Source organism: Penicillium pulvis (genome assembly GCF_028828015.1).
Source record: "Penicillium pulvis strain IBT 33274 chromosome Unknown contig_23_segment0_segment0, whole genome shotgun sequence".
Taxonomy (NCBI): domain Eukaryota; kingdom Fungi; phylum Ascomycota; class Eurotiomycetes; order Eurotiales; family Aspergillaceae; genus Penicillium; species Penicillium pulvis.
The window spans coordinates 25,289-51,258 of record NW_026643075.1 but is presented as its reverse complement, the minus strand read 5'-3'; the positions used below and the strand labels follow the sequence as shown (position 1 = coordinate 51,258).

The 25,970-nt window shown below is 49.4% G+C and overlaps 9 protein-coding genes across 9 annotated transcripts; 7 read left to right on the top strand and 2 right to left on the bottom strand.

The window, feature by feature from the left end:
- The first annotated feature begins 1,036 nt into the window (after positions 1 to 1,036).
- On the top strand, positions 1,037 to 2,891 carry N7503_004295 (cation diffusion facilitator family transporter). Its single transcript, XM_057063842.1, has 4 exons — positions 1,037 to 1,181; positions 1,240 to 1,286; positions 1,355 to 1,441; positions 1,510 to 2,891. Exons 1-4 carry the CDS (start codon positions 1,103 to 1,105, stop codon positions 2,860 to 2,862), a joined length of 1,566 nt encoding a protein of 521 aa, XP_056921585.1. The 5' UTR covers positions 1,037 to 1,102; the 3' UTR covers positions 2,863 to 2,891.
- Positions 2,892 to 3,668: 777 nt separating this feature from the next.
- On the top strand, positions 3,669 to 5,741 carry N7503_004294 (putative manganese ion homeostasis (Fr); the record flags this gene model as incomplete). Its single annotated transcript, XM_057063841.1, has 2 exons — positions 3,669 to 3,992; positions 4,074 to 5,741. The coding sequence occupies 2 exons, from the start codon at positions 3,669 to 3,671 to the stop codon at positions 5,739 to 5,741; spliced, it is 1,992 nt and encodes a 663-aa protein (XP_056921584.1).
- Positions 5,742 to 7,205: 1,464 nt separating this feature from the next.
- On the top strand, positions 7,206 to 9,006 carry N7503_004293 (sugar porter family MFS transporter; the record flags this gene model as incomplete). Its single annotated transcript, XM_057063840.1, has 4 exons — positions 7,206 to 7,303; positions 7,368 to 7,696; positions 7,752 to 8,213; positions 8,279 to 9,006. The coding sequence occupies 4 exons, from the start codon at positions 7,206 to 7,208 to the stop codon at positions 9,004 to 9,006; spliced, it is 1,617 nt and encodes a 538-aa protein (XP_056921583.1).
- Positions 9,007 to 9,750: 744 nt separating this feature from the next.
- Positions 9,751 to 11,655, top strand: N7503_004292 (putative ab-hydrolase associated lipase; the record flags this gene model as incomplete). The annotated part of the gene is made up of 1 exon (XM_057063839.1): positions 9,751 to 11,655. One exon carries the CDS (start codon positions 9,751 to 9,753, stop codon positions 11,653 to 11,655), a length of 1,905 nt encoding a protein of 634 aa, XP_056921582.1.
- Positions 11,656 to 13,712: 2,057 nt separating this feature from the next.
- N7503_004291 (YwbE family protein) lies at positions 13,713 to 14,309 on the top strand (the record flags this gene model as incomplete). The annotated part of the gene is made up of 1 exon (XM_057063838.1): positions 13,713 to 14,309. One exon carries the CDS (start codon positions 13,713 to 13,715, stop codon positions 14,307 to 14,309), a length of 597 nt encoding a protein of 198 aa, XP_056921581.1.
- Positions 14,310 to 15,520: 1,211 nt separating this feature from the next.
- Positions 15,521 to 16,794, bottom strand: N7503_004290 (NmrA/HSCARG family protein; the record flags this gene model as incomplete). Its single annotated transcript, XM_057063837.1, has 5 exons — positions 15,521 to 15,801; positions 15,873 to 16,205; positions 16,262 to 16,412; positions 16,472 to 16,683; positions 16,746 to 16,794. The coding sequence occupies 5 exons, from the start codon at positions 16,792 to 16,794 to the stop codon at positions 15,521 to 15,523; spliced, it is 1,026 nt and encodes a 341-aa protein (XP_056921580.1).
- A 697-nt stretch (positions 16,795 to 17,491) lies between these two features.
- N7503_004289 (uncharacterized protein) lies at positions 17,492 to 19,069 on the top strand (the record flags this gene model as incomplete). The annotated part of the gene is made up of 1 exon (XM_057063836.1): positions 17,492 to 19,069. One exon carries the CDS (start codon positions 17,492 to 17,494, stop codon positions 19,067 to 19,069), a length of 1,578 nt encoding a protein of 525 aa, XP_056921579.1.
- A 1,051-nt stretch (positions 19,070 to 20,120) lies between these two features.
- Positions 20,121 to 21,332, bottom strand: N7503_004288 (NmrA/HSCARG family protein; the record flags this gene model as incomplete). The annotated part of the gene is made up of 4 exons (XM_057063835.1): positions 20,121 to 20,368; positions 20,461 to 20,947; positions 21,016 to 21,230; positions 21,293 to 21,332. 4 exons carry the CDS (start codon positions 21,330 to 21,332, stop codon positions 20,121 to 20,123), a joined length of 990 nt encoding a protein of 329 aa, XP_056921578.1.
- Positions 21,333 to 22,177: 845 nt separating this feature from the next.
- Positions 22,178 to 25,249, top strand: N7503_004287 (non-ribosomal peptide synthetase; the record flags this gene model as incomplete). Its single annotated transcript, XM_057063834.1, has 1 exon — positions 22,178 to 25,249. The coding sequence occupies one exon, from the start codon at positions 22,178 to 22,180 to the stop codon at positions 25,247 to 25,249; it is 3,072 nt and encodes a 1,023-aa protein (XP_056921577.1).
- Between the last annotated feature and the right edge of the window lie 721 nt (positions 25,250 to 25,970).

The following is a 25,970-nucleotide window of genomic DNA, read 5'->3' as shown; positions in this document are numbered from 1 at the left end:
AGGTTCGCCGTGATGTGGCCCCCACCGTTGATGGGAAATTGCCCCAAGCGCGAGCGATGATTCATGCAGGATATCCGAAGTCACGACCAAGGCCCACATTACGACGCAGCGCTAGCAGCATTGCCGAGCTTCGGTCGGCATCTTGCATGTTTCCCTTTCGGACCGGCTTGCAGTCTTTGCTCCTCGCCAGTCTCTAGTCACTCTCCGGTGCATTGGCGCCATACAGGAGACTCCATTGTTGGTCATGCGGCGTTCGGATTGGTCGATGCGAAAGGCCCAAAATTAGGCCGCCGCCAGGGTGGGTTCGGGCCATGACCAAGGGCCGTGAGTGGTTCTCTCGCGATTCTAGATCCCTCGTTTGTGTTTTGAATGTGCTACTGTAGAATCAAGCGCTTTCTTGGCAGACCACTGTGGAGATGGATCAAATGTGAATTCATATATATTAGGTTCCAACCTTGTGGAAAATCAGATGCTATGGCATGTTGATGTTCCAGTCGACAACACATATGTCCAAGTGTTCATCCCTGGAAATCAAAGACGGGCCCAAAAGTTCAAGGTCAAACACCAAAGCACCTGAATGGGTCCCATTGTCTTGATAATGATTGGATAAGGATATTTCCCTAAGGCTGATCCGGTCATTTAGAGGAGTGGGGGTATGGGGACGGAGGTACAATACGTACCTACGGTTTGTGCATGTTTTCTGGAATTCTAACATACTGTTTTCCCTTGCTTTTAGAACCCTGCACGTAATTCTTCGATTATTCTATAAGAAGAGAAGAAATAAACCAAGCTGAGCATACAAAAACTTGAATTTCCAGAAAGATCTACCTTACATGTGCATACATACGGAGTAACGCCACTCCGGGCCCATTCGGAGTTGCTTCCGCCCCGTTTAACTCTCTGGACTCCACCACGAGAACTGCGTCAATCCTCCTCTCCACTCCAAGCTACGTCGCAAATTTTCTTTGTTATCACCCCTCCTTTTCCTTCTTTTCCCTTTCTCACATACTCTTGTTCTGAGGGCGATCCATAATTTAACTACATCTCCCTTGTTAGCCTCCTGCGAAGCTCTGCGCGACGAAGCGCAAGCGTTCCAGCTGTCATGGGACTCTCCAAGACCAACAGGATCATCATCCTGCTCGTCATCGACACTGCATTCTTTTTTTTGGAGTTGATTACCGGTATGAACTGGCTTTCTTATCCCCACTTGTGACTTGCGCTAACTCCTGTCTCTTCAAGGTTATGCCGTCCACTCGCTCGCTCTAGTCGCCGATTCCTTTCATATGGTTCGTCCTCCCCCAGTCGCGAGGTGTCTACAACCCCGGCAATGAACGCGAACCTAACCATAACCCAGCTCAATGATGTCTTGTCCTTGTGTGTTGGACTGTGGGCCGTCAAGGTGGCGAACCGCGAAACTAATTCGAAAATGTATACTTATGGCGTAAGTTGGACAAAAGCGGCAACCCCTCACCTTGAACAAGATCTGACCATGGAATCTGGGGTATTTAGTGGCAGCGGGCTGAAACGCTAGGTGCATTGGTCAATGGTGTTTTCTTGGTCGCCCTATGCATGTCGATTTTTCTAGAGGCAACTCAGCGATTGTTTGAGCCCCAGGAAGTGCAGAACCCCAAGCTAATCTGCATCGTTGGTTGCTTTGGCCTTCTCTCAAACATCCTTGGCTTGGCCCTCTTTCATGACCACGGCCATGCTCATGGTGGCCATGGCCATGATCACGGTCACACCCATGACGAAGACATCGAGTCGGGTCATGACGATCACGAACATAGCCACTCGGGCACAGATCATCATACCAATGGTAACAGCCACCTCGAGGCTCCTTCACAACATGGTCTTCCACACGCAGCGACCGACCCCGCCTCTCCATCTCGGAAGCGCCGTGGAGCAGACTCCCAAAGCCGTACCTCTCGACGATACAGCACCTCCGGCCTGACCAGTGTCGAGGACATCTACGTACATCCCGCGACAATGCGACAAGATATCATTGCTGCCAGCCGGGGCTCCTTTGACAACGAGTCGTCCGACTCAGATACCCGCGATGACGAAACCCCTACTGAGCGCTCTGGCCTCCTCCACCATCGGGACCGCGTCTCAAACTACACTGATGAAGATGGTGGTCCGTTGAAGGCCCCCAGCCACGTTGAGGAGGACTTGCACAAGCATCACAATCACGCCCAGCCCAAGCCCAAGGGTCAGAAGGGTGGTCATAGCCATGACCTGAACATGCGCGGAGTTTTCCTCCACGTCATGGGTGACGCCCTTGGCAACATCGGTGTGATCGCCTCTGCGTTGGTGATCTGGTTAACAGACTACGATTGGCGCTTTTACGTAGATCCAGGTATTTCTCTGGTCATCACCCTCATCATTCTTGCCTCTGCGATTCCTCTGTGTAAGGCCGCGTCGCGAATCCTACTGCAGGCCGTGCCCGCGGGTTTGAGCATCGACCATATCAAGGAAGACATTGAAGGACTGCCGGGTATCACTGGCTCACACCATCTTCACGTGTGGCAGCTGAGCGACACAAAGGTCGTGGCCTCAATTCACATCCAGGTCGATACGGAAATCAAGGGTGAGGGATCGGAGAGATATATGCGTCTTGCCCGCCAAGTTCGACGGTGCCTCCACGCCTACGGTATTCATTCCTCGACCATCCAGCCAGAGTTTGCCCCCGAAAGCGATACCGAAGATGGGCCGAACCCGATCCAGGCATCATCGTCTCGGTCGGGTGCCGACGAGGTGAATTCTAGCCAAGCTACTAGCCTGCGGGATGGTGATTCCCAGGCTTGTCTCCTCGAGTGCGATGATAATTGTGCCCAAGGGGGTCAATGCTGCCCCAAAAAGTGAAATTCCAAGTTTTGTGTTTTTTCTTTTCCCTGTTCCACTGCACTCCTTTCTCTCCCATCCTACTTCCCTAATATGTGCCCTGGTGCATCCAATCCCGGTTCTACCTTACCGCCTCAATTTCCATTCAGAAAGATCATTTCTATTCCCCTCGTTCGATCCAGCTATCCTTCACCGTGGTCCATGCCTTGAATCTCCATGGTTTTGTACCTTAGAAAACTCGAGGTTTCTCCCTTGCCCTAAGATTTGGCATGGCATTAGATTTGATTGCATTCTCTTTGTCGGCGTCCCTTCATCCTGATATTCGATCAGACTTTGTATCTTTATTTATCCTTAATGAACTATTCCGCATCCGGGACCCTGGGGTCCAGGGTTGGTTATCCTGACAATTGCTCAATAATACAGGTGTCTACTCAGATCATGATTCATAGTGGCAGAGCTAGTCTGTTGTCATAGTCTCGATGCTTTTCATCTTTTCTTGTGAGTTTCACCATTAGAGCTTTGAAGTATACGCTGTGGACCCTTCAGCTGCATCGTTGGGTCACGTGGGATCGACGCCGCGCCACATTGTTTCACGGCCCCTTGTTTTCGGCTTTACAGTCCAATGCCTTGACGCATTTTGGAAGACTCAACAACGCTTCTTTGCTTTCTTCTTGACCCTCCTTTTTTGGGCTGCTCCTCTATCTTCCTCGTCGTTCCTTCATGTGCATTGGCTTGTAGAGCATGCAGCGTCACTCCTTTCGTTGATTCCCCACCCAAATGAACCCGTGTCGCCTAGGGTCGAACCGCTTCTTCTATCTTCACCCGAAATGAGTTACGCCTATCCACGCAACATAGGTGCTTCTACTCTACCTTCTTTCATCCCCTCGAAATCCCCGAGAACTGTTGATCACCCGTGGGGTGGCTTTCCCAGGGCCGCAAAACAATGGATTGCGGAGGGTGCCGATAGCCTTCGAACGGCGAGGCCTCGGAACAGACATGATGTGCGGAGGTCCGCAGTACTCGTCTCCAAGCGTGTATTTACCATTGCCAATGCTGTGATCCTGCTGTGGGTCTTGACGTTGTGGTGGGGGGAGCGAACGGTCTTTCGAAAAAGTATAGAGGCCTGCGCTTGGGAGAATTGGGAAAGCTGGGTAAGTCGCCCATGTTATTCACTGTACTTTAGAGATGCGGTCTTGCTATCAGATGTAGTCTAACCGTTAGTGCTATGTCAGCCTCAAGGTGCAATACCGCATCACGTCGCGTTCATCGCCGACCCCCAACTTGTCGACCCCCACACCTACCCCGGCCGGCCATGGCCACTCTCATCTTTGACTGTCCAGTATACCGACCAGTACCTCCGACGGACATTTTCATCCATTCAGCACGATTTAATCCCCGACTCGGTGTTATTCCTGGGTGACCTTTTTGATGGCGGTAGAGAATGGGCAACCAGCACGACCTCTAGTCCAGAAGACCGTTATGCGAAATACAAGGATTCCTTTTGGAAGAAGGAGTTTGGTCGCTTTATGAATATCTTTTTGGAACCTTGGCTCAAACAAAATATGTCTCCTCTGGAAGGTCGAGGTCGGAGACTGATCGCAAGCTTGCCAGGCAACCATGACCTAGGATTTGCTTATGGGATCCAAGAGCCCGTGCGGGATCGGTTCGAAGCCTACTTCGGCCAGGGTAACCGAGTTGATGTCATTGGCAACCATACCTTCATTTCGGTGGACACGGTCTCTTTGAGTGCGATGGACCAACCAAACCCGCAGACCGGGAGTTCCAGCTCCAGCTCAAATGACGAAAGTCTCCCTCCGCCTATCTGGAAGGAGGCAGCTGACTTCCTTGATAAGGTGCCCGCATATCGAGCGAAAGCTGAGATGGATGAACTCCGGATGCTGCAAAAACAGCCTGATGGCATTCAATTCGATTACCGGGTAGTGGATGTGAAGGAGCCCGCCATACATGACAATATTCCAAACACTTCTCTGCAGCTCCCTGCCATTCTCCTCACCCATGTCCCCCTCTATCGCAAACCAGCCACCCCCTGTGGTCCCCTTCGAGAGCGCTACCCACCGTCGTCGGCCACCGAGGATTTGGAGGAAGATGAACCAAATTCACTGAGAATTGCGGGTGGCTATCAGTATCAGAATGTACTCACTCCGACCATCTCGACCGAAGTGGTTTCCAAAGCAGGTCCCAATGTTGTGCAGGTCTACTCCGGGGATGACCATGACTACTGCGAGCTGATTCATCGAGAATTCAACGGCTCGCCTAACGAGATCACCGTGAAGAGTATCTCATGGGCGATGGGCGTCCGAAAGCCTGGTTTCCTGATGACTAGTTTATGGAATCCCCTTGACCCGCACACGGGCGAGTCCACCCTGAAGGGATCTTCGCCAACCATCCAAAACCGCCTCTGCCTTCTTCCCGACCAACTGAGCATATTCATCTACTATGCCTGTACCTTGTTGTTTACCGTTGCGGTTTTACTTATGGCCTCAGTCTACCATGCATTCTTTGCCCCAGAGCCCCCGTCTTCTAATGGCTCGCTCCTTCCCCTCTCCGAAAGACGCCCAGGTTCCTCGAAGCGCCAGTACCCCACTTCCGGTATGTCCAGTTCCACCTTGTCTGGTCCAGGCGGCCTGGCCGGTCGTGGCGGGGGTACTGTCTTACCCCGTCGCTACTCCGGTGCCCAACCTCCCCAGCTTGCTTATTGGGCCCTAGATCAAGATGATATTTTGACGACCACGTCAAAAGACAAAGGTCTTTACCGCCCAGCGAGGGCTCATGGATTCCGCCAAAAATGTGGCCACATGACCGGGAATTTCATTAAGTCCACCCGGGTGGTTGCACAGGTTGTTTTACCTGTTTATTTGTTTTTGATCTGGCGCTGGTAGCTAGTTCATCATCCAGCGAAATAGTGTATAGAATTAATAAACTGCACCTTCGGGTCAACAAGCCGGACTACAATTACCCCAACATCTTCCTGGGCCCGATCCCGATCCTGCTCACCGAGACTCGATACCTGGAAACTCGGTCTGGGGCACTTGGCGCCCAGACTCGCGCTGCAATGAGAGTGCCTGTGTGGACCCTCCCACCAAGGTTTCTGTTGCCCGACAGATTCTGATGATGCCTAGTAATTCGCCGAGCATGGATTAATTTCGGAAGACTGTCGGGTGTGCCGTCCAATCTGCATCCCGGGAAAAGTCTCCTATTCATAGTTTAGGCTTGTCGCCAAGCCTTAACACGGGCCGGTGTTGTACGTACAGTCGGGTTGTGCTATGCAGATGGGATCATTGAAAACCTATACTGGTTCTAAGACTGATGTATTCATATTTGAAGACAAGGTATACCTTCAGATCTCTGTGCGATTGTCTTTAGTAAGCGTCGATGCGAGTCTTCAAGTTCTTTTCAGCAATGAATCATCCATCCTATTCTAAACCCTGCACGGCAATGCGGGGATCTATGTGGATCCTTGACTTTTGGGGTTCCTGTAAGTTAAGGGAGAAGGTTTCAGAGTATCAAGGTCAATAACGACTTCGCCACATGCAGTCCTCCATTAGGACCCGGTGAAGGCCAATTTTGTCTGTACCGGTGGTCTTGATGTCGCTCATCATCTTGACTTTGACGACTTCTGGGGATCCTGCCGTCATGCGGGGATGTGGAGGTCGATGTAAATCCGGGGATTGGACAGGTCAATACTAGACAACTTGGCTTACCTCGTGTTCCTGAAGGATGATTCTTCCCTCGACAAAATAACCCTGGAACAACAACGGCTTAACAAGGGATGGTTTCCTCCCAAATGCGGCTCCCGGGGTCGTCGATCCCGATCGGCGCAACCGAACGCGGACACATCTCGACTCGACCCCGTTTACGGTTATAACTATGCAGAACACGATAACGTTCTTTACGTTATGTTGTCCAGGTGATCAATCGAGCCAAGATATCGCTCTAGTTTCAACTTGAATGCGGCCATCTTGGTACCTTGAAATGGGTCAGTCTTGGGATATTTCTTCAAGAACACTCCGATTGGTCAACAGCAACGAGTGTATCTATCATGTCCACCAATCATACTTTGCAAGATCCACTTTTCAACGTGGCTGCATTGCCTTGAGCGAAAACATGGAGCTGGAGACTCAAGCCGGGGTACTGTTCGGTTCTGCTTTCAGCTTTGGGATCTTTCGGTCTTGGTCTTGCCCCTCATGTGGAGTACAAAAGATTCCATTGTCCTCTGTTTATTTATCCTTTGAGCTTTCCCGCTTTGTTTGTTTGTTGATCCTCTCTACCAATTTACGTTACCCAACAGGGTTCATCTACAATCTATAAACCTTCTGCTTCCATCCCCATCATATCTATTCACAATGGGTTTTGCCTTGAAGAAACCGGACGATGCGGTTGGCTCTGCTACTCCGGCCATCGTCATTGGCTTGTTTGTTGCTTTTGGAGGTGTTCTATTTGGGTGAGTCTCGATCGATATTCCAGCTCTCCTCTGAGAACTATGTTAACAAGGCATTGGTGTCTAGATATGACACTGGTACCATTAGTGGTATTCTCGCGATGAAATATTGGCGAAGGACGTTTTCTACCGGTTATATCAACCCCGACGACCATTACCCTGATGTTACATCCTCACAGTCCTCCATGATCGTCTCCCTCCTTTCTGCCGGTACTTTCTTTGGTGCACTAGGCGCCGCTCCCGTTGCAGACTACTTCGGTCGTCGGATTGCCATGATTCTTGAAACATTCGTTTTTTGCGTTGGTGTCATTCTCCAAACTGCATCGACATCCATTCCCCTGTTCGTGGCTGGGCGGTTCTTTGCCGGTCTAGGTGTCGGTCTTCTGTCTGCAACCGGTAAGGCTCTATAGTCAGGACTTCGCGAGACAAAGTCACTAACGATGGTCTCTAGTCCCTCTCTACCAGTCGGAGACAGCTCCTAAATGGATTCGGGGAACCATTGTCGGTGCCTATCAGCTAGCCATTACCATTGGCCTGCTGCTGGCGGCCATCGTCAACAACTCGACCAAAGATCGCAATGACACTGGTTCATACCGAATCCCCGTCGCTGTCCAGTTTGCCTGGGCCATTATTTTGGTCGTTGGAATGCTTGTCCTCCCCGAGACACCCCGGTTCCTCATTAAGAATGACAAGCATGAGGCCGCAGCAAAAGCTCTTGCCCGTCTTCGTCGATTGGATATCAACGATTCCGCCATTGTTGAAGAGCTTGCTGAAATTCAGGCCAATCATCAGTTTGAGCTGAGCCTGGGTAAGGCTACCTACCTGGAGATCTTGCGCGGCTCCATTGGCAAGCGTCTGGCAACAGGCTGTGCTGTTCAAGCCCTACAGCAGCTAGCTGGTGTTAATTTTATTTGTACGTCGGCCCTGACCCTGTAGTTCCCACTGTCCAATGGCCTATATTAACACACTCCTCCGCAGTCTACTACGGCACCACCTTCTTCCAAAACTCGGGTATCAAGAACTCTTTTGTGATCACCCTAATTACCAGCATTATCAACGTCGTCTCAACTTTCCCGGGTCTATACATGGTGGAAAAATGGGGCCGCCGGCCCCTATTGATGTTTGGCGCGGTGGGGATGTGTGTCTCCCAACTTATTGTGGCTATCGTCGGTACTGCGGCATCATCAGATGTGGCGAACAAGGTATTGATTGCGTTTGTGTGCATCTACATCTTTTTCTTTGCCTGTTCCTGGGGCCCCGTTGCCTGGGTTGTGACCGGTGAACTGTTCCCTCTCAAGGCCCGCGCCAAGTGTCTCTCCATCACGACTGCCACCAATTGGTTGCTCAACTGGGCCATTGCCTATGCTACCCCCTACATGGTGAATAGCGGCGCCGGAAATGCCAACCTGAAGTCCAAGGTCTTTTTCATCTGGGGTGGATTTTGCTTCATCTGCGCCATCTTTGTCTACACTTGCATCTATGAGACCAAGGGTCTGTCGCTAGAGCAGGTGGATGAGCTTTACGCCAAAGTGCCCGTTGCGTGGGAATCGATCAATTTTGTTCCATCTGTCCACTACACCGATGTTCGTGATGTCTCCGTCTCCAATCCTGGTGATCTCGCTCAACTTGAGACCCGGGCCAATGAGAAACGCAGTGGCGAGCAGGCGACCCATCTGGAAAGTATTAGTGCAAAGGCCGATGTTTAAATCGATCACTGGCGATGTTTCTTGATTTCTCTTTGAGGCGAGACGTCATTTTGAATATGTGAATGACTAGCGTGTTACGATGTACTTTTTGCCTTGCTCTATTTTCTCTCTCCTCAGTGCTAGAAGCCTCATCTGGCATATAAATACAGTTCGCCGTTTTCCGGAGGTCAGAATACAGTATTTTGCATTTTTTTCACATCCGTGCGATCTTGAAAATGTATGGCCAAGTATGTCTGGTAAACTTGTCTTTTTTTAGGGGACTTTCAAAGGGTAAAAATTCAAGTGTTCGGACCTTTCCATGTCCAAGAAACCTCGTGATGGCTGCAATGCTTCGGCGCTCTAGTTGTCCGTTCACGTAATCAGGGTGGAAAATTCAACCAATAGGGGTCCGTTCGAGTATATGTAGCTGTCTGTCCATTTTTCTACCTATGTACCCATACTTTAACGTGTGTGCTGACTAAAGTCATGTGATCTAGCTAGCTTACATCATCTAATATACTAACACCAGTCTAGCAGCACGTGACTAACCTTCAATTTATCGCCTGAGGCCGTAAGGCAATAATCACATGTTTTGTTCCTGATTATAGGTACCTTCACGTGACTGTCCCTGATCCAACAATCTTTCGTTGTGTGGTGACGTATTGCCTATTGCAAGTTTAAGGTCGTTTTGCACACCGAGTCATCATCTGGCTAAGGATTAAGCATGGAGTTTAGTGTATCAATGTCAACAATATAACCGCGACCATGTCGGTCATTCCTCTGAAGAATATCGTTGCGCCTTTGCTTGCGGAGCAGTCCGACAAGTCCCAGGCCCACCAGAATCTCTCGACCTCCTTTGACCATGTTGGCAAAGTCTCATGGTCAAAGGCCCAGCAAAATGGTACCAAAGCAAAGGGTGGGCTTTCTATGCTCGAAAAGCCAGATCAAAACGATCTGGCGCTACCGATTGACTCATGTGACCATCCACTCTTTCCTCCCCTTCCGTCCTATGGCGCTCCGAATTTCGCTCGCGATCTCCGAAACTATGCTGTCAGAGCGGTCTCATTCCTGCTCTCCCTGATCTTTTTGACTGCGATATTCTTGGTAGCATTGATATGTACAGCTCGGACGACATTACAGAGTGTTATACCCCGACTGAAACGAGACCACACCGGCTCGCAACGGGTTTTCCATGTCGAGGAGCGGATTCGAAAAACAAAAAGAGCGGATATAGATCGTAAATGGCACATTAGGCGGCAAAAAAAGCACGTCGACGAAGAACAACGTCCCGACGATTGTCTTCCCTTGGAAGGCGGCAAGGACAAGATCATATGCGACGTCGCCTACTATGCCAGACGTGTCGGTCTCGATGTGGAAACATTTCGTGTGCAAACCGAGGATGGCTTCATAATTTCTTTATGGCACGTGTATAATCCTCAGGAATACACAGCTCTATCTCCAGAGCAGAGACGTGAGCGAGGCCCCACTGTTTTCGGTGCACCCAAGCAAGGGATTCCATCTGGGATTGGGTCTCGTCGTCGATATCCCGTTCTGTTGGTTCATGGGCTTCTTCAAAGTGCTGGCGCGTATTGCACCAATGACGATGACAGTCTTGCATTCTTTCTGTGCAAATCGGGATACGATGTCTGGCTGGGCAACAATCGCTGCGGCTTGGATCCAGAACACACAACTCTTTCGACCTCTGACCCCCGCATGTGGTCGTGGGACATTCGGCATCTTGGAACTCTTGACCTCACAGCGTTGATCTCGCGTGTTACTTATGAAACCGGTTTTAGCAAGTTGGGCTTAGTGTGCCATTCCCAGGGTACCACTGAAACCTTCGTAGCACTGGCCAAAGAACATCGTGCAGAACTTGGCGAGCGGATCTCGGTCTTCTGCGCGCTTGCTCCAGCTGCCTATGCTGGCCCACTCGTTCGCAAGTCTTTTTTCCGGTTCATGGGTATTCTCTCACCTGATTTGTTCCGCATTGTCTTTGGGATCCATGCTTTTATTCCCTTCATGATGACAATCCGCCGATTTTGCCCTCCCAGGGTATATGGCACTCTCGCCTACTGGGTGTTTTCATCTCTCTTCGGGTGGACCGATGCCCGCTGGGAGCGCGATCTCCGTCATCGCATGTTTCAGTTCGCCCCTGTATATGTCAGTGCGGAATCCATGCGTTGGTGGCTAGGTAGTGAGAGCTTTGCGAAGTATGGGTTCATCCTGTCCCCTACTGACGAATCAACATCCAAGCTGAACGAATGCCACCGCACGTTGGCTGGGGCTGAACATGGTGATGATCCCCGAGATCCATGTCTCGGTTCCCTGAGAGACAGTGCTTGGTTCGGCCCCCATACGCCCCCCTTTGCTTTGTGGATCGGTGGCTCCGATGCTCTCGTGGACGGCCGACGACTTCTGCGTCGCTTCCAAGATGGGCTTGAACCTCATGTACGAGTAGTTCACTCAAAAGTCATCGAGGAGTATGAACACCTCGATGTTATATGGGCCATGGACGCCATTGAGCAAGTGGGCAAAGAAGTGCGGCAGATGCTTTGGACGACCATGCCTCAAAATGCTCGTCGCATATGTTGCATTCCGAGCGGGGTTCATTTGGGCCAGCTGGACGATCAGATGACAATCACAGACTCGGACGAACTTCCATACAATTAATAGCCAGAATGTACATATAGACATCGGTATATGTGAATCTTAGATCGCGTGTTTGACGGCCAATCTCCAGCGACTCCGGTTCCACATTCCGCTAGCATGCCGTATCGAAATGCCCCCATGGCTGCCCGAGGTCTTTGGGCAAAGACTTTTCTCGGACAAGGAAAGCTTGGAGTGATTATCAGCAATGATTCTCAGAGTATGGATCCTGCATCGCTTCGCCCATGGAAGTTATCAAATTTCCCTTGGCGGAAGCAAATATGATGCAAGGCCACAAGCAAACTGAAGCAATCAATTCCTGTATAATGTGCATAAAGGACCTTGCTGGTGTCAGACCCTTGTCTTGCTTTCTACTGCACCGAGATTTGCACTGACCCACAAACCTGCGCGTCCTGTGCAAAGGCCCAAAAGAATGTTCTTCAGAAATTGCATCTTCAATGCTACATTGGATTTCCGCTCGTGTTAACAAATCGCAAATCTGGGCCCTATGTATTGCTCATTATGAGATCAATTGCCTCGACATTCAGGAAGGACAAGCCTGACACCCGCGTACGTTTGCCCTCAGAAACTTAATCGCCCAAGCCCAAACAGAGTCCACACCATTCGAAAGAGAATTTCCTGTCCTGAAGGGCAAAGCTTTTTGATGCATTCAACAAAATTCCCTTTGGCAGCGGGCTTTGTGAATATCGTGTGACCTGCAGCGGTTGCATCTCAGCTTTCTAACCTAATAGTCTACAGCCTGAGGTTTAGTATCAGCATCAATGGATTGGCAGCTTATACGGGGGACAATATCACGCTGAATAGTGCCCATCCTATCTTGACATTGGACTAGGGCACTGTGGTTGCGGGTTTCCCCTACGTAGAAATGAGGCCCCAGATCAAGCTGTGTAGCTAAACTACACGCTAGCGAGCCTTTTGAGGGATTGCAGTTACCATATGGCGATGGCACTTGGTTCGCAAGATTCTTGGCCTGCTGATAATGTGTGCAATACAGTCTAACTGCATACATAGGCTATTTGTCAATGGGCTTGCCATTTCGTTTCGCACGGAGAAGTTCAATGTTACCGCAGCGGGAAAAACTGAGGCGTTCCTGCTCCAAGGGCGGCTTGCGCTGGCAGTCTATCACCCTCCTGGGTACCTCACCATTGATTCATGAATGGCGTCGCTATCAAGTCATCAGCAATTATAAGTGACATCTAGACATTGCTAGGGAGTTTCTCTACTTCCAACGGCAGCTACCAAAGTGTTTGTTATCTAGGAGCTTGTGCTGTGCAAGCAGCTCGTTCTGACGCAAGATCTCAACCTTCCGCACGGCATTTGACCGAGGAAGGTATTTTCATCCCCGGGCAGTACGGCAACGCAGTTGACCTAGCCAAAGGGGACATCTAAGGCCCAAGGTGGGCCTTGCAAAAGTCTACTAAAAGACGGGGTGTTCTGCTAAAACAAATTTGGTCATGGCGAAATACCTGGTTGGGGGCACTTACTTCAGTCAATCATACCTATAGAATATAGCGGGATGCATGAACGGCTGGACAAGAGCACGTGCAATATAGAATTTTATATCCAAGCTTCTAAGAAGCTTGTGCAAATGAACTCTGATGATGATAGCACTCATCCCCACAAGGAAATGGTTAGGACATTCAAGTGAGAGATGGGGCTGGACAAGCGATGTTCGAGATTTTAAGAGTCGTACTCAGGTTAAGGCTTTTGAATTGACATCTATTACATGCCTGCCGAACGGATGGTGCACTTTGACAGTTGACTGCTTTTCAGACCTGCGCCAACTGGTCCCCATGGGCCTAGGCGTCGATCCCAAATCCAAATTGCCAAGCTCCCATGAAAATCCCAAATTATGTAACTTTCCATTCTAAGGAACGCATTAAATAATATAAATCCTACCTCGAAGTAGTCCTACCTTCATTCCGCTTAGTCTTAAACTTCTACAGTTAATATGCTTGTCGCCTGATTATTCAGGCTGTAGCAGTCACGGGACAATGTAAATCCATATTCCGTTTAACTCGTGAACCGCGCCCACGCAGCTTCAGATCCGACTACAAGCAATGAATCGTCAAAAACGACATGACGGCCATGGCAGCCATCGCCCCTCCCATCCCCGCGTGCCTCCCTCGAGATCCATCAACCCCGGCACACCGGTCAAGATTGTCCTCAAGTCCGACCAGCCTACAGGGCGTACAGTGTCAGGCATAGTCAACGAAGTACTGACGCGCGGCGACCACCCGCGAGGTGTCAAAGTGCGTCTCACCGACGGGCGCGTCGGAAGGGTGCAAAGCTTATGGATCGGTAATGAACCATCAGACTCAACGCAGGAGGAGGCCAACCCAGGAGAGGGTCTACAACTAAGCATAGATGGAGATGATATTAGTGGAAGGCGCAATCGCTTTGCTGCGCGCGACATGCATCTTAAGGGCCCGTACGAGCCTCCACCGGAAGCGCTTGGGCTAGATATGTACATCCGTCCTGCAAAGGGAAAGAAGCGGGCTGGCAAAATACAGGAGCGGCATACTTTGGACGAGGGGGATTTTGAAGCAGCCACCGCTCCCCAAATAACAACGGCAAGTGTGTCGTGTCCTGTCTGTGGCGCATTCGAAGGGGATGCAGCTGCCGTGGCGCATCATGTTACAGGACATTTTGAATAGAGGTGGAAGCACAGAGGTTGCCTCCCTCTTCTACCAATGAGCCTCCAATAACTTTGCGCAATATTATTAATATCCCTTCTTATTGTTGCCTCCCAGCCCTACTTGGGACTTTGTTGCCGTAATACTAAAAAAGAACAGGTTAACGGGCTTCTATCACGCGGTGCTAACTAATCACTATGAGTATCGTAGACTTCCGCAAAGCCTAGCTTAATTCGGGCTGAGGTGTTGTGAAATAAAAGATGGTTACCACTTTTCTAAGGCAGAAATCATAAGATATCCCAAAACGGTGCTGAATCAGAAGTGATCCCACACCTAGATCAAAAGGGAGCTCTAGACTCGCCTAGAGATGGTATGGGTTAGGGTGGGCCCTGAAATTTTAAATCGCGGCCCTATTCACTGTAGCCTAACCTATAGGGGTAATTATAATATACTATATTCTATAAGGGGAATCATGAACATATACACACCACAACATAGGCTTAATGCTATATGAAATTAAAGCTAAAGGAATCTCCTATCTTTGGCCATTCGAAAAATACCTTTATATTTAATATTAAACGATCATAGCCCTTATACTGTAGTGGTTAAAGGTACTCGACCCCAATGCATTTCTTTATATCCTAATTGGTCCATTTTGCGTGTATCCGTCGCTTATGGTGCGTGTCCATCAGCCCGCATCCCGCCCCTAATAGGGGCATAGATTTTTTGGGGTGGGGTGGATTTTCGAATTTCAGAATAAGGCCCCATTTACCGAAGCCTAGCTCATACTTAATTTTTCCTCGTCAAGCTCTCGAAAGTGAAGCCACAATTCGTGGATCGGGCCCTCCGTGGTGACAGTGAAGGCCAGCTGGAACATAACACCGGGTTAGCTGCCTCGTTCCAAACCCTGGGCATATTGAAGATCCCAAAGATTCCAGAGAATTTGGAGAGCCACTGAGTCACCAACTGCAGTTTGGTTCTACTAACGCATATCGTCGAAGCTATCTGCTGCACCCCACGGTCGATCAGGATTATCCGATCGAATCTCAGGTGCTTTGGAAATGTTTTAGCCCCTGCAAACGATATCGGTCCATCAAGAATCTTCGGCATGCTTTGCTCCTCCCTTCATGATGTTACAAATATTTTGAAATTGGCGCGTTCCTCTCCAGTAATTCGATTCACTACTAAAGGACTGCCTCGAACACAATACGCCCCCCTTCACCCCCCCCTCCTTAGGCCTTCAATCCCATTTCATTTGAGGGGGCAAATTTCACCTTAAACCATTCCTCCACCGACATCAGATTCTCACGGCCCTTGCCCCCTTTGGCATTGAATGCAGACTTCTTCAACTCAGCCGCAGACCGCACCTCGGTGATTCCGGTGCAAAAATACTCACCATCCCGGTATTGGATAAATTTGAACATGTCGCGTAACTGCTCCAGGAAATGGACGCCGTTGGTAGGAAAGTCATCGGCGCTGACATAAGGGATGTATCGGGCTTTGCGTCCAGTCACTGTGCATGCATAAGCGCCAGCTCCTTGGAATTCCAGACTAAATGACTAGGGGAAAGGGAAGATGGATTACCTTTCACGAACTTCCGTACGACATCCCCAAAGGAGGCAATGTCCGCATTCGCCTGGACGAGACGACCATTCCAGCGAGTTGGGTTGAGGAAGATGCCGTGCACGATATCTCCGAGATCGTCGGTGACACTGATCCAGGGGACGTCTTCACGCCCACCCCAGAGTGGGATGCGGTAGGTGAGGAAACCCTCGTCGTCTTTCTTCAGTGGGAAACCACCGAAGATTTCCGCGTACATCAAATCCAAATAGTTCTCCAAAAACCAGGACACAATGACCGGAGTGAAGGTCTGGAAGGATTCGAGGCTGCGACCGATGGCTTCAACCTCCGCTTTGTCTGTCCCCTGACATGTCAGATCCAATAGAAATTGGGGTTTCCAAATAATCACATACGATCGAGCCCTGGGATGGCCAATTCGCCTTTGGTGATCTTGGTTGGGCTGGGGCCAGAACTATAGACGATATGCTGCACCTTTGCCGCGGCGGCGCTGCGCATGATATTGCCACCGAGATCGACGTCCGTCTTACCGATTTCAAGTAGGTGCTGTGACAAATTCAGATATGGTTTCGCTTTATAGAAGCGGTGCGATTCATCCCACTCACCGGATCTTCAGAATTGGTGTTGATGAAGGCGCCCCAACTGCCGGTGAAGGCTTCAGTCATTTGCCTCGCGTCTAGCCCATTCGCCTCCACGAGCACAGCCCCTAAATTCTTCAGCTCTTGTGCTTTAGCGGACGATATATTTCTGGTGACACAGCGGACCTCAAAATCTGGGTTTTGAAGCAAAGACAGCGTGACCGAGCTGCCTTGAGTACCTGGACCATTGTAAAATTAGGAACGAGATCTTCATCATCAGGAGGAGGGATATTTGAAATACCTGTGGCACCTACAACGGTGATAACCTTTCTTTGATTACCAACTGTCATGTTGGAACTTGTCAGTCAATTAACTCTGATGGGCAATTAGTGCTGTGATAAAAAGGTTTGGAAGTCGAGCAAAGAATGGAAAGGGGCAAGAGTCATTTAAATGTGCACAAATCAACGGAGAATGGGCCACGAATTTGTTGATTGCACCACTGCTTCCTTGCTGAATTTCCCGAATGTATGTTTCTAAGATTGGGTGCCACGGAATATGCAGATCCTGCAGACTACATTAGGAAACTTGGAATGTCGCATACCGGTCATGCTCACTTGATACTTGTCTACACTGTCACTTTATCTTGACTTGAATGGAAAAGTTATGATTGATAGTGGTAATACAAGTATAGGTACATACATTTAGGTAGCAATTGACGTTGTGATAAGACACTTGGGCCAACTTTATCTCTAGGGCTGAGTATGGCCTGTTGCATTTAGAAAACTTCGACTCACACCTACTTTTCAGACCGCTATCCTGTTATCATGATATGCACATTTGTGTCCCACAAAAGGCGCATACGAGAGGCGAGAGGCAAGGGATAAGTAAGGTCTTCTGAAATCCCACTTTGTCCACCTCAATAGTCGGTGTGCTATAGCTTCTGTCTAATATGGGTCACTGGAAGTTGAGTGAGAGACTTTAATGTCTGTGAATTCTTTCTTGATATCTTCACAGCCCTACGCTATTGGATTTTATTCAGTATACATCATGAAAAGCGAAATGATTACTCCCTTTGTCTTGTCGCCTCTTGATCATGTTTTCCCTCCTGTTCTCTATGTCATGACGGCGCTATATTTCCAAACAGAAGCCCCATCAAAGGCGATTGTCGATCTACAGCGCGGTATCTCACATTTGAGGGAAATCATACCATTTTTGGACGGAGAGGTAGCACCGGCAAATAGCTCCGACAAGCCCAATGCCATGGAAGTCCGGATGGCGCCAAGGAACGATATCGCCTCCCTTGTGCCGGTTAAATATTACCCCAAGTACTGTCTCCCGGCCAAACCCGGCACTATGGAACGTGGGATTGAAAGACAGGGCGTCTGCACTAGTGATGAACCGGCACGCCGACTAGTGCCAGAGTTCGATCAGCTGGCGATCCCTGCCCCCATCTTTCGGGCACAGATCAATATCCTCGCCGACGGCTTGGTGCTTTGCCTCGTGACTAACCATATGGTCATTGATGGGAAGGGGAACGACGTTCTCTACAACCTGCTCGCGCAGTGCTGCCGAAGCCCCAGTGATGCTTCCTTGTGTAGCTCTATGGCAACCCAGGCGGCGACGCGTCGCTATTTGCACAATTTGGGCAGAAATGGTCCAATTCCTGGCATCCCTTCTCATTCTACCTCGTCGCTTTCTTTGTCAGTACCTCCAAGTGAGGAGAATGAACAGAAGTTTGACCGGGGAGAGGGTCTGGCTTGCGACGCATCGCACAGCAGTTATAATCTGCTGTTCTCTAATGCCAAGATTCAATTATTGAAAAGCCGATGTAATGCCCGGCTGCCGGAAATTATCTCGAGTTTGGCCAAGGAGAAACATGAAAAAGGAGGAGAATATGAAGAGGAAGGAGTAGGAGAGAAACCGAGATTTGTCTCCTCCAACGACATCCTGACTGCGCTCTTATGGATTTGTATCACTCGGGTCCAGCAGCAGCAGTCTTCAACTTTGGGAGTAGCAGTCAACTCGCGTAAGAGATTTCCCGAGGCCCTTCCTGACGACTATCTGGGCAATGCGGTCGCCTACGCAGATTGCACCCTCATGATCTCTGAGCTCCAATGCTTGGAAAAGTGGGAAAAGCAGCAGCGAGAACAAAGTTTGTGTCAGCAGAATCTGCAGAGTTGCCCTATCATTGAGGAGGAATCAATCATCGAGTTACTCTCGCGGGTAGCGTATAGAATCCGATGCAGCATTAGCAGGATCAATGATGTCTCACTGGGCTGTCTCACAGCGGGTTACTACCATACACCAGACTGGAGCCGAATATTGCTACAACGGTGCGACATTCTTGTAAGTAGTCTCCGCGACTGGAGCACGTTTGAGCTAGACTTTGGCCCTCAGCTCCAGAAGGTCCTGGGAGTGGAGTTCTTGCCCGCAAGCTCTGCGCCAGGAGAATGTCTTGTTAGGCCAGCTCGCAAAGACACGAATGGCGAGGCGGCATGGGAGGTCATGGTTACTTTGCAACCTGCAGAGATGGAGCAGATGCTCCAGTTTAAACTGCTCCAGTGGCCACTGGAATATGATTCTGAGGTCAACTTCTATCGCTCTCTGCAGGTCAACAAGGATTAGGGATTAAGTTACATAGTCCTAGGTTAGAGTCTTTCCTGTTGTCAAAGCACCGGTGCGGACTTCATATTGTCGTACTCCGGTCGACGCGCCAGGAAACCGAGACTGTTGGACAAATATATTCACTGTTCCCACACCAAAAATGCCGGCTTTCCACGAACTCCATAAGTTGCATATGCATCCAGAAACCGAGGTTCTCAAATCTCATCCACGATACCTAAAAATTGTTTTCCTATTATGATTTTCAATCCATTCATTTCATCTGCTTCTTAGCTTCTGAAACAGGTAACCTCTGCCAATCATGGATATTCGCATCTTGAAATTACGTGCGGGGTACGAAGTCTAGCCCTGCAGGGATTGTTGATACGAGGGTAGTGCAGATCAGGCACACAGCTGCTACCGAGGGTATTTATACGAAGAACTTTTTTCCCGACCGACTTAGGGCGATTATTGGGTTTGCAAACCTGTTTATTATACCTAATATAACCATTCGGCCCACAGTCAAATATTCCTGCGGCCTCGGGAAATCATGTATTGTAGTGGGGGAGAGCGGTGTATGGTGACGAAGCGGATGTGATGTATATAACCGCATCAGCGCAGGGATAAGCAATTCAGGCCATCATTCCTTCCACAAGCCACCTGGGCACACTTAGGTCTCCTTTCTTGTCTCCCACTACCTCCCGTGGCCGAACTATATCTCAAGAGTGGATTGGTTTGCAGCGATTTGCTGGTTCGCAGACAGTTCCCCAATTCAGTATTTAGACCACAACATTCCAATCCACGAATTCAAATAGAAACCACATTTTCTACATTTCTAACAGCTTGAACTCATCCGGTGAGAAAAGACGAGTACCTATATGAAAACATCAAAGAGTCATAGTTTGAAACGTAGTGTAGACAAAATATGATGCTTCTGATAGTGGCCATAAACTACGGTAGTGGCGTGCCCTCCAAAAGACACAAGGATCACCTTCACGAATTCTATCCCTACCTACTTTCTCCTTTGGCACCATAGTTGATCTCCAGGGCTGCCGCATAATTTAATCCGGTGGCCTTAGAGAAAATGCTTCTCAAAGTATTCACGGATCATGATCAGTTTATCATCCGGCTGACCCTTGGCCTTCAGAGCCGCCTTCTTCAAAGCTTTGCTGTTCTCAATTGCGTTGGGGTGACCATAGAAATTACCGCCCATGTGCTGCGTGAAAGCGTAAATATCACGGATTTCCTCCAAGACTTCCATGCCGTGGGTGGGGAAGTCATCGGGGGCCGCCAGGGGCACAAATCGGGCCTTTTTGCCGGTCACTGGATGAATATCACAAATAAAGTTAGTCCTACAGCCTTGAAGCATTGCATAAGAATTTGAAAGAAGATATCAAAAAGAGAAGGATTTTTACCCTTAGTAAATGTCTCTGCCATGTTCTCAAATGTGATGGTGTCGCTGAAACATTGCACTGTCTGGCCGTGGTAGGAGGTAGGATCCAGGAACAACCCGTGGACAATATCACCGAAGTCTTCCTCGACAGCAATCCAGGGCACATCCCCAGGACCACCCAGACGTGGGCTTGAGAACGTTAGGTAGCCTTCCGCGTCCGGTTGAAGAGGGAAGCCGCCGAAGCACGCCGAATACTCTGGCGAAAGGAAGTTCTCCATATACCAGCCAGGGATGGCTCCGATCACAGCATCAAACGCGTGCTGGCTGACGCCGTATCGGAAGACCTTGTTCTTTTCGTCCATGCCTTTCACAACCGCTTTACCGAGCGAGTGCTCGGTCGACGATTCACAAGTGCTGTATATCAGAACCTTGACTCCTACCTCAGCGGCCAGGGAGATCAAGGTTTTACCATAAGAGGTATCGTCCGCACCATCGGTGGTGGAGAAGGCCTGGAGATTGAGAGACGCTGGGTCAGTTTGATGTGAGTGGGATACTGCTCTGTAGAGAAACCACGTACTGGGTCATGATGGTCTGTGTTTAACCAGAAGCCCCAAGAGCCCTTCAAGGCATTACGCATCTCATCTCGATTGAAGCCGTCGGCTTGGATCACTTCAGCTCCAAGTTGAGCTAGCTTTTGTGCCTTTGGTGAAGCGCGATTGCGAGTCAATGCACGCACATGGAACCCAGCTGTACTTTGCAGAAGGGATCGAGCAATCGAACCGCCCTGGGCTCCTGATAATGATATATTCAGCGTCGCTGCTTGGAATAACTGGAGGTACAAAGGAATTTCTCACCAGTAGCGCCATACACGGTAATAGTCTTGGTTGGAATCATTGTGAGAGATTTGATATCACCTAGGGGAAGAAGGCCTGGTGGACATATTAAATATGTATTCATTTGAAATAGGGACTTACCGACTTTCTGGGCCTGAGTAATTTCCCCTTACATTGTGGTGCAGGCTGTCGTAATTGTGCGTGGACTGCGGTGTAGGGCCGTCGTCATCGTGCTTGAAACAGCTTTGATCTACCGCATATGTGTTCAATATGCGTGTAACGTAGTTGCTGTCGGATCAGCTTGGCATTCCTTGTGTAGATAAATGCATACTATAAGAATGTCTAACAGATCTGCAAGGCAATATATTACCCGTGCCGGAAATTTTTCATTGCGGGTACTCTAAATCGTAGCATTCTTGACCAGGGATCGAAAGATAGGAAAATAAATTGGGTCAATGGAGTCCAACAATTTCAAACGTGGTGATCAATTATTCCAAGCATGTTGATCTTCAGAAGTTTCGTCAACTTTCGGTGAAATGCAAGGATCGCCTTCTGCGCTTCCCTTTGGAATGTACACGAGTAAGAACTGCAGTTAGTTTGTACAGTATTGCCATCTGTTCTAGGACCTTGATTTGGAAGACGAAGCAAAGGATCCATGCAAGGGATTTCGGCACCTGTAAGCATCAAACAAGTACCTAGGCATTCTTGATCCCTGAAGAAGACGGAAAGCGAGGAAGGCATACAGATGATTTGCTCTAACAGGCCAGTACCTGAGAAGGAGATTATAAAAAGAGAGCTGCCGTGAAATTCCATGCTATATATTCAAACCACTTGTATTCTCACCTGCTGATCCCAATACGTGCTTTTTATACTCTCTCATTATTCGCCTCTCCAACTATACCTGCTATGAACTCCATGGAGCCACAGGGCCTTGCCAAGGCATTACAGCAGCAGGTTGAACTTTCGCAGAAAGCGATAGCCATTGAAAGTGGTGATCACGCCCTGACTTTTGATGAGCTACATACAAAAGCTCTCCATCTCGCTGAAAAGATTCTTGAAAAGCGACTTCCAGCCGACTCTCCCATCGCGATCCTGGCACCTAGGGGCATCAATCATGTCCTGGCACAGGTGGCGGTAATCTACGCCGGGGGAATCTGTACACCCTTGGACGTGAAACAGCCTGACAGTTACTTGACTACTTTACTGAGTCGTCTTGACTGTGCTCTTGTTATAACAGATCCGGAGTACCAAGGCCGGCTTTTGGGATACGATCATCTGCTCGCGGATCATGAGATTCATCCCGAGCACAATAAAGAGGCGTCCGGAAGAATCGCCGTACCATCAAAGGGACCAACGGCCTGCTCGCATATCTTCCATACGTCCGGTACTACCGGTCAACCCAAAGCCGTGCAGGTTCTCGCGAAGGGAATTCTCAATCTGACATATCATGCTACTTACCGCGTGGAACGTGGTCAGCGCTTCTCTCACATTGCCAATGTGTCCTTCGATGCGGCCCTGTTCGAAATATGGGTTTCGCTGCTGAGCGGGGCAACCATAGTCGTTATTCCACAAGACGTGGTGTTGGATCCAGAGGCATTTTCTAATTGTCTTCGCTCGGAGAAGGTCAATGTGACATTTCTGACGACCGCATTGCTGACCTCTACTGCAAATGCTGTTCCCAATGCATTCGCTACTTTGCAAATACTCTATACTGGAGGAGAGGCCATGAATGTGCAGACGGTAAAAACGATTTTCGAAAACGGGCCCCCACAGCTACTTCTCAACTTATACGGCCCAACCGAGTGTACAGTCTACGTTTTCAGCCATCCAGTTATCCCGAGCGATTTGGAGGCCAACAATGTTCCCCTGGGACTCCCAATCGGCAACATGACCGCTACTGTGTTAGATGAGGAACTCAACCCCGTGAAAAATGGCGAGGTCGGTGAACTGCTGATACAGGGTGCAGGTGTCTCGCGAGGATACCATGGAGAACCTGAAAAGACCGCAAAGGCATTCGTGAATATCCCTCATACTAGCCATCTCCATCAAACGAGTAGCAACAGCATATTCTATCGCACCGGAGATTTGGTCCGAATCAACGAGGCGGGCCTCTATTGCTTCATAGGTCGCAAAGATAACCAGGTCAAAATCCGCGGTCACCGGATTGAACTGGAGGCTGTTGAAATCTTATTGCTCGAGACGGGACTAGTCAACGACGCGGCGGTACTGAAATTGGAACCGAAGGATTCCACACTTGGAGCCATCTTGCTAGCCTACGTGATTCCCAAATCAGCTACCACGAATTCGCATACTATCATTCGCGAGTTTGTGCAGCGAACCCCTCATATGGTGCCACGAATTGAGTTCATTGATGAGTTTCCCCTGAGGCCTACAGGCAAAGTGGACCGTAAGAAATTGGAACAGCAGTACTTGGACAAGATAAGCGCCGTCCGATCTACTTTGTGCAAGGCCAACGACTCCCCACGCAAGTACAGCTACTCAGCCATTGTCGAGCATCTTGAGAATCTTTGGCTAGAGATCCTGTGTCTTCCGGTGACTGAGTTGACTTCATCGTGTGACTTCTTCCATCTCGGCGGCACCTCGCTACAGGCAGCCACTTTGGTCGGTCGAGTTCGGCAGGCCTTTGGCGTAGAATTGCAGTCGGCTGCTCTTTATGAAAATTCCACACTTGAGTCGCTGGGGCGTCTGGTACAGACTCTTCAAGCCGGTGATCAATTAGACCCGCGCAAAAAAATGGAAGCCCTTTGGGAGCAGGATTGTGACTTGGGCAAGGGACTGACCCCGATGAAAGGCATTTTGCCTGACTGGAAGGCTCCTGATGAAGGACGTGTATTATTGACGGGAGTCACCGGGTTTGTGGGCGCATTTCTGCTCTATGAGTTACTTAAGATGCCCCAAGTGCGTCGGGTCGCTTGCTTGATCCGCGCCAAAGATGCAGATGCTGGGTGGACGCGCTTCCAGAAGAATTTGGAAAAATACGAAATCCATCTCTCCTCAGAGATGAAGAAACGGGTGCTCATTGTCCCAGGAGACCTTGGGCAACCTAGACTTGGTCTCTCTCAGGACATTTATGATCTGCTCGCGGGCTGGTCTAGCGTAATATTCCACCTGGGGGCGCAGGTGAGCTATGTTCAGCCCTACTCTACTCATCGATCTGCCAACGTGCTTGGAACCCTCCGAATGCTGGAGTTCGCCAACCATCAGCGGCCTAAGATGCTGCATTATTCCTCCAGCATCGCGTCTTACGGTCCGTCGGGGTTTGTACTTGGGGCAAAGTGCATTGGCGAAGACGAGCGGCCGCGTGAATATATGCGCGCCCTAAACTATGACACAGGGTACTCGCAGAGTCAGATGGTGGCTGAGTGTGTTGTGTGGAATGCTATTGACAATGGGCTTCCAGCTGCTATTTTTCGGCCGGGCTTCGTGTTGGGCCACTCAAAGAGCGGCATCAGCAACCCGGACGATTTCGTCGGCCGACTCTTCTCTAGCTGCCTCACAATGGGTTCCTACCCCATACTTCCCGCCCAACGAAAAGAATTCATTCCTGTCGACTTCGTCGTCGGTGCTTTGTTGCATATCGCCGCCAGTCCTGCTCGCCTCGGCCGGGCCTACAACCTCATTCAGCCATGCCAACAAGCCGCCCTTGACATGATCTCCACATTCGAGCTGCTTAACTCACTATCACCTGTAGCCTTGCGGCCCCTGCCTTATTCTGAATGGGTGAAGAGTTTCTCCCTTAAGACTGATGACCCGTTGCATCCGTTGATGCCCATGCTCCAGGAGAAGGTTCTCGGTGACATGACGCGATGGGAGGTGCAAGAGAATATGGCGACCTTTGGTACCAAAAATCTCCGTGAGGCGTTGCAAGATGCCCCCATGATCTTGCAAACTGAGCCCATGTCCAACCTTTTCAAACAGTACGCCCAGAAGTGGATGCCGACAAATTTGCGTCAATAAAGATGATCATGATGTTGACTTTGCTGTTCAAGAGGTTATTTCCCACCTTTCCTGTTTACCTATGCTCTGTTTGGTTTGGATTTTCTGTTTTGCTTGATCTAGAATGATGAGGAGCGTGCACCTTGAAAATCGGCACTGCAATATTGTACGCTTAAATGGTGTAGTGACCAGGATTCTTCCCAACTTAGTGTAGTTTGATATATCTTATTACTACCAAGTATTAATACCCAGTTCTTAGAAAGCACCACTAGTCGATATATAAGATAACGTGTGATATTCATGACGCTCAATAGTGCTAGGGCTTACAGGTGAGCTCTAAACAGCTTTAAGAGAGTCCTCGTCTAAGGCTAGCGATTTTTAATCCACATTATCGGTTTTCCGACAAGACCGGTCCCAATTCACGTTTCCATAGCGTGATGTTATGTTCTCTGAGCACTATCTGATAACCCCAGGCCATTATAGATTCTGTTCCGCTTGGAGGACGCAGCTGTAGATAATTACATAGTAGGTAGGACGCGAGAGAACAACGCCACACCGAACTTGGGTAAACAATACTTTGGCGAGAAAAAAAAGAAGCCTGAAACAGCATCATCAATCTTATTTCCAGCTCCCAATATTGGTTGGAAGTGTGGTACCGTGGTTGAATACTCCCAGATCATGTCACACAATATGCGAATTTTGATCGTATCCAAGAGACCACCCTCCCCCCGAATCTATTTCC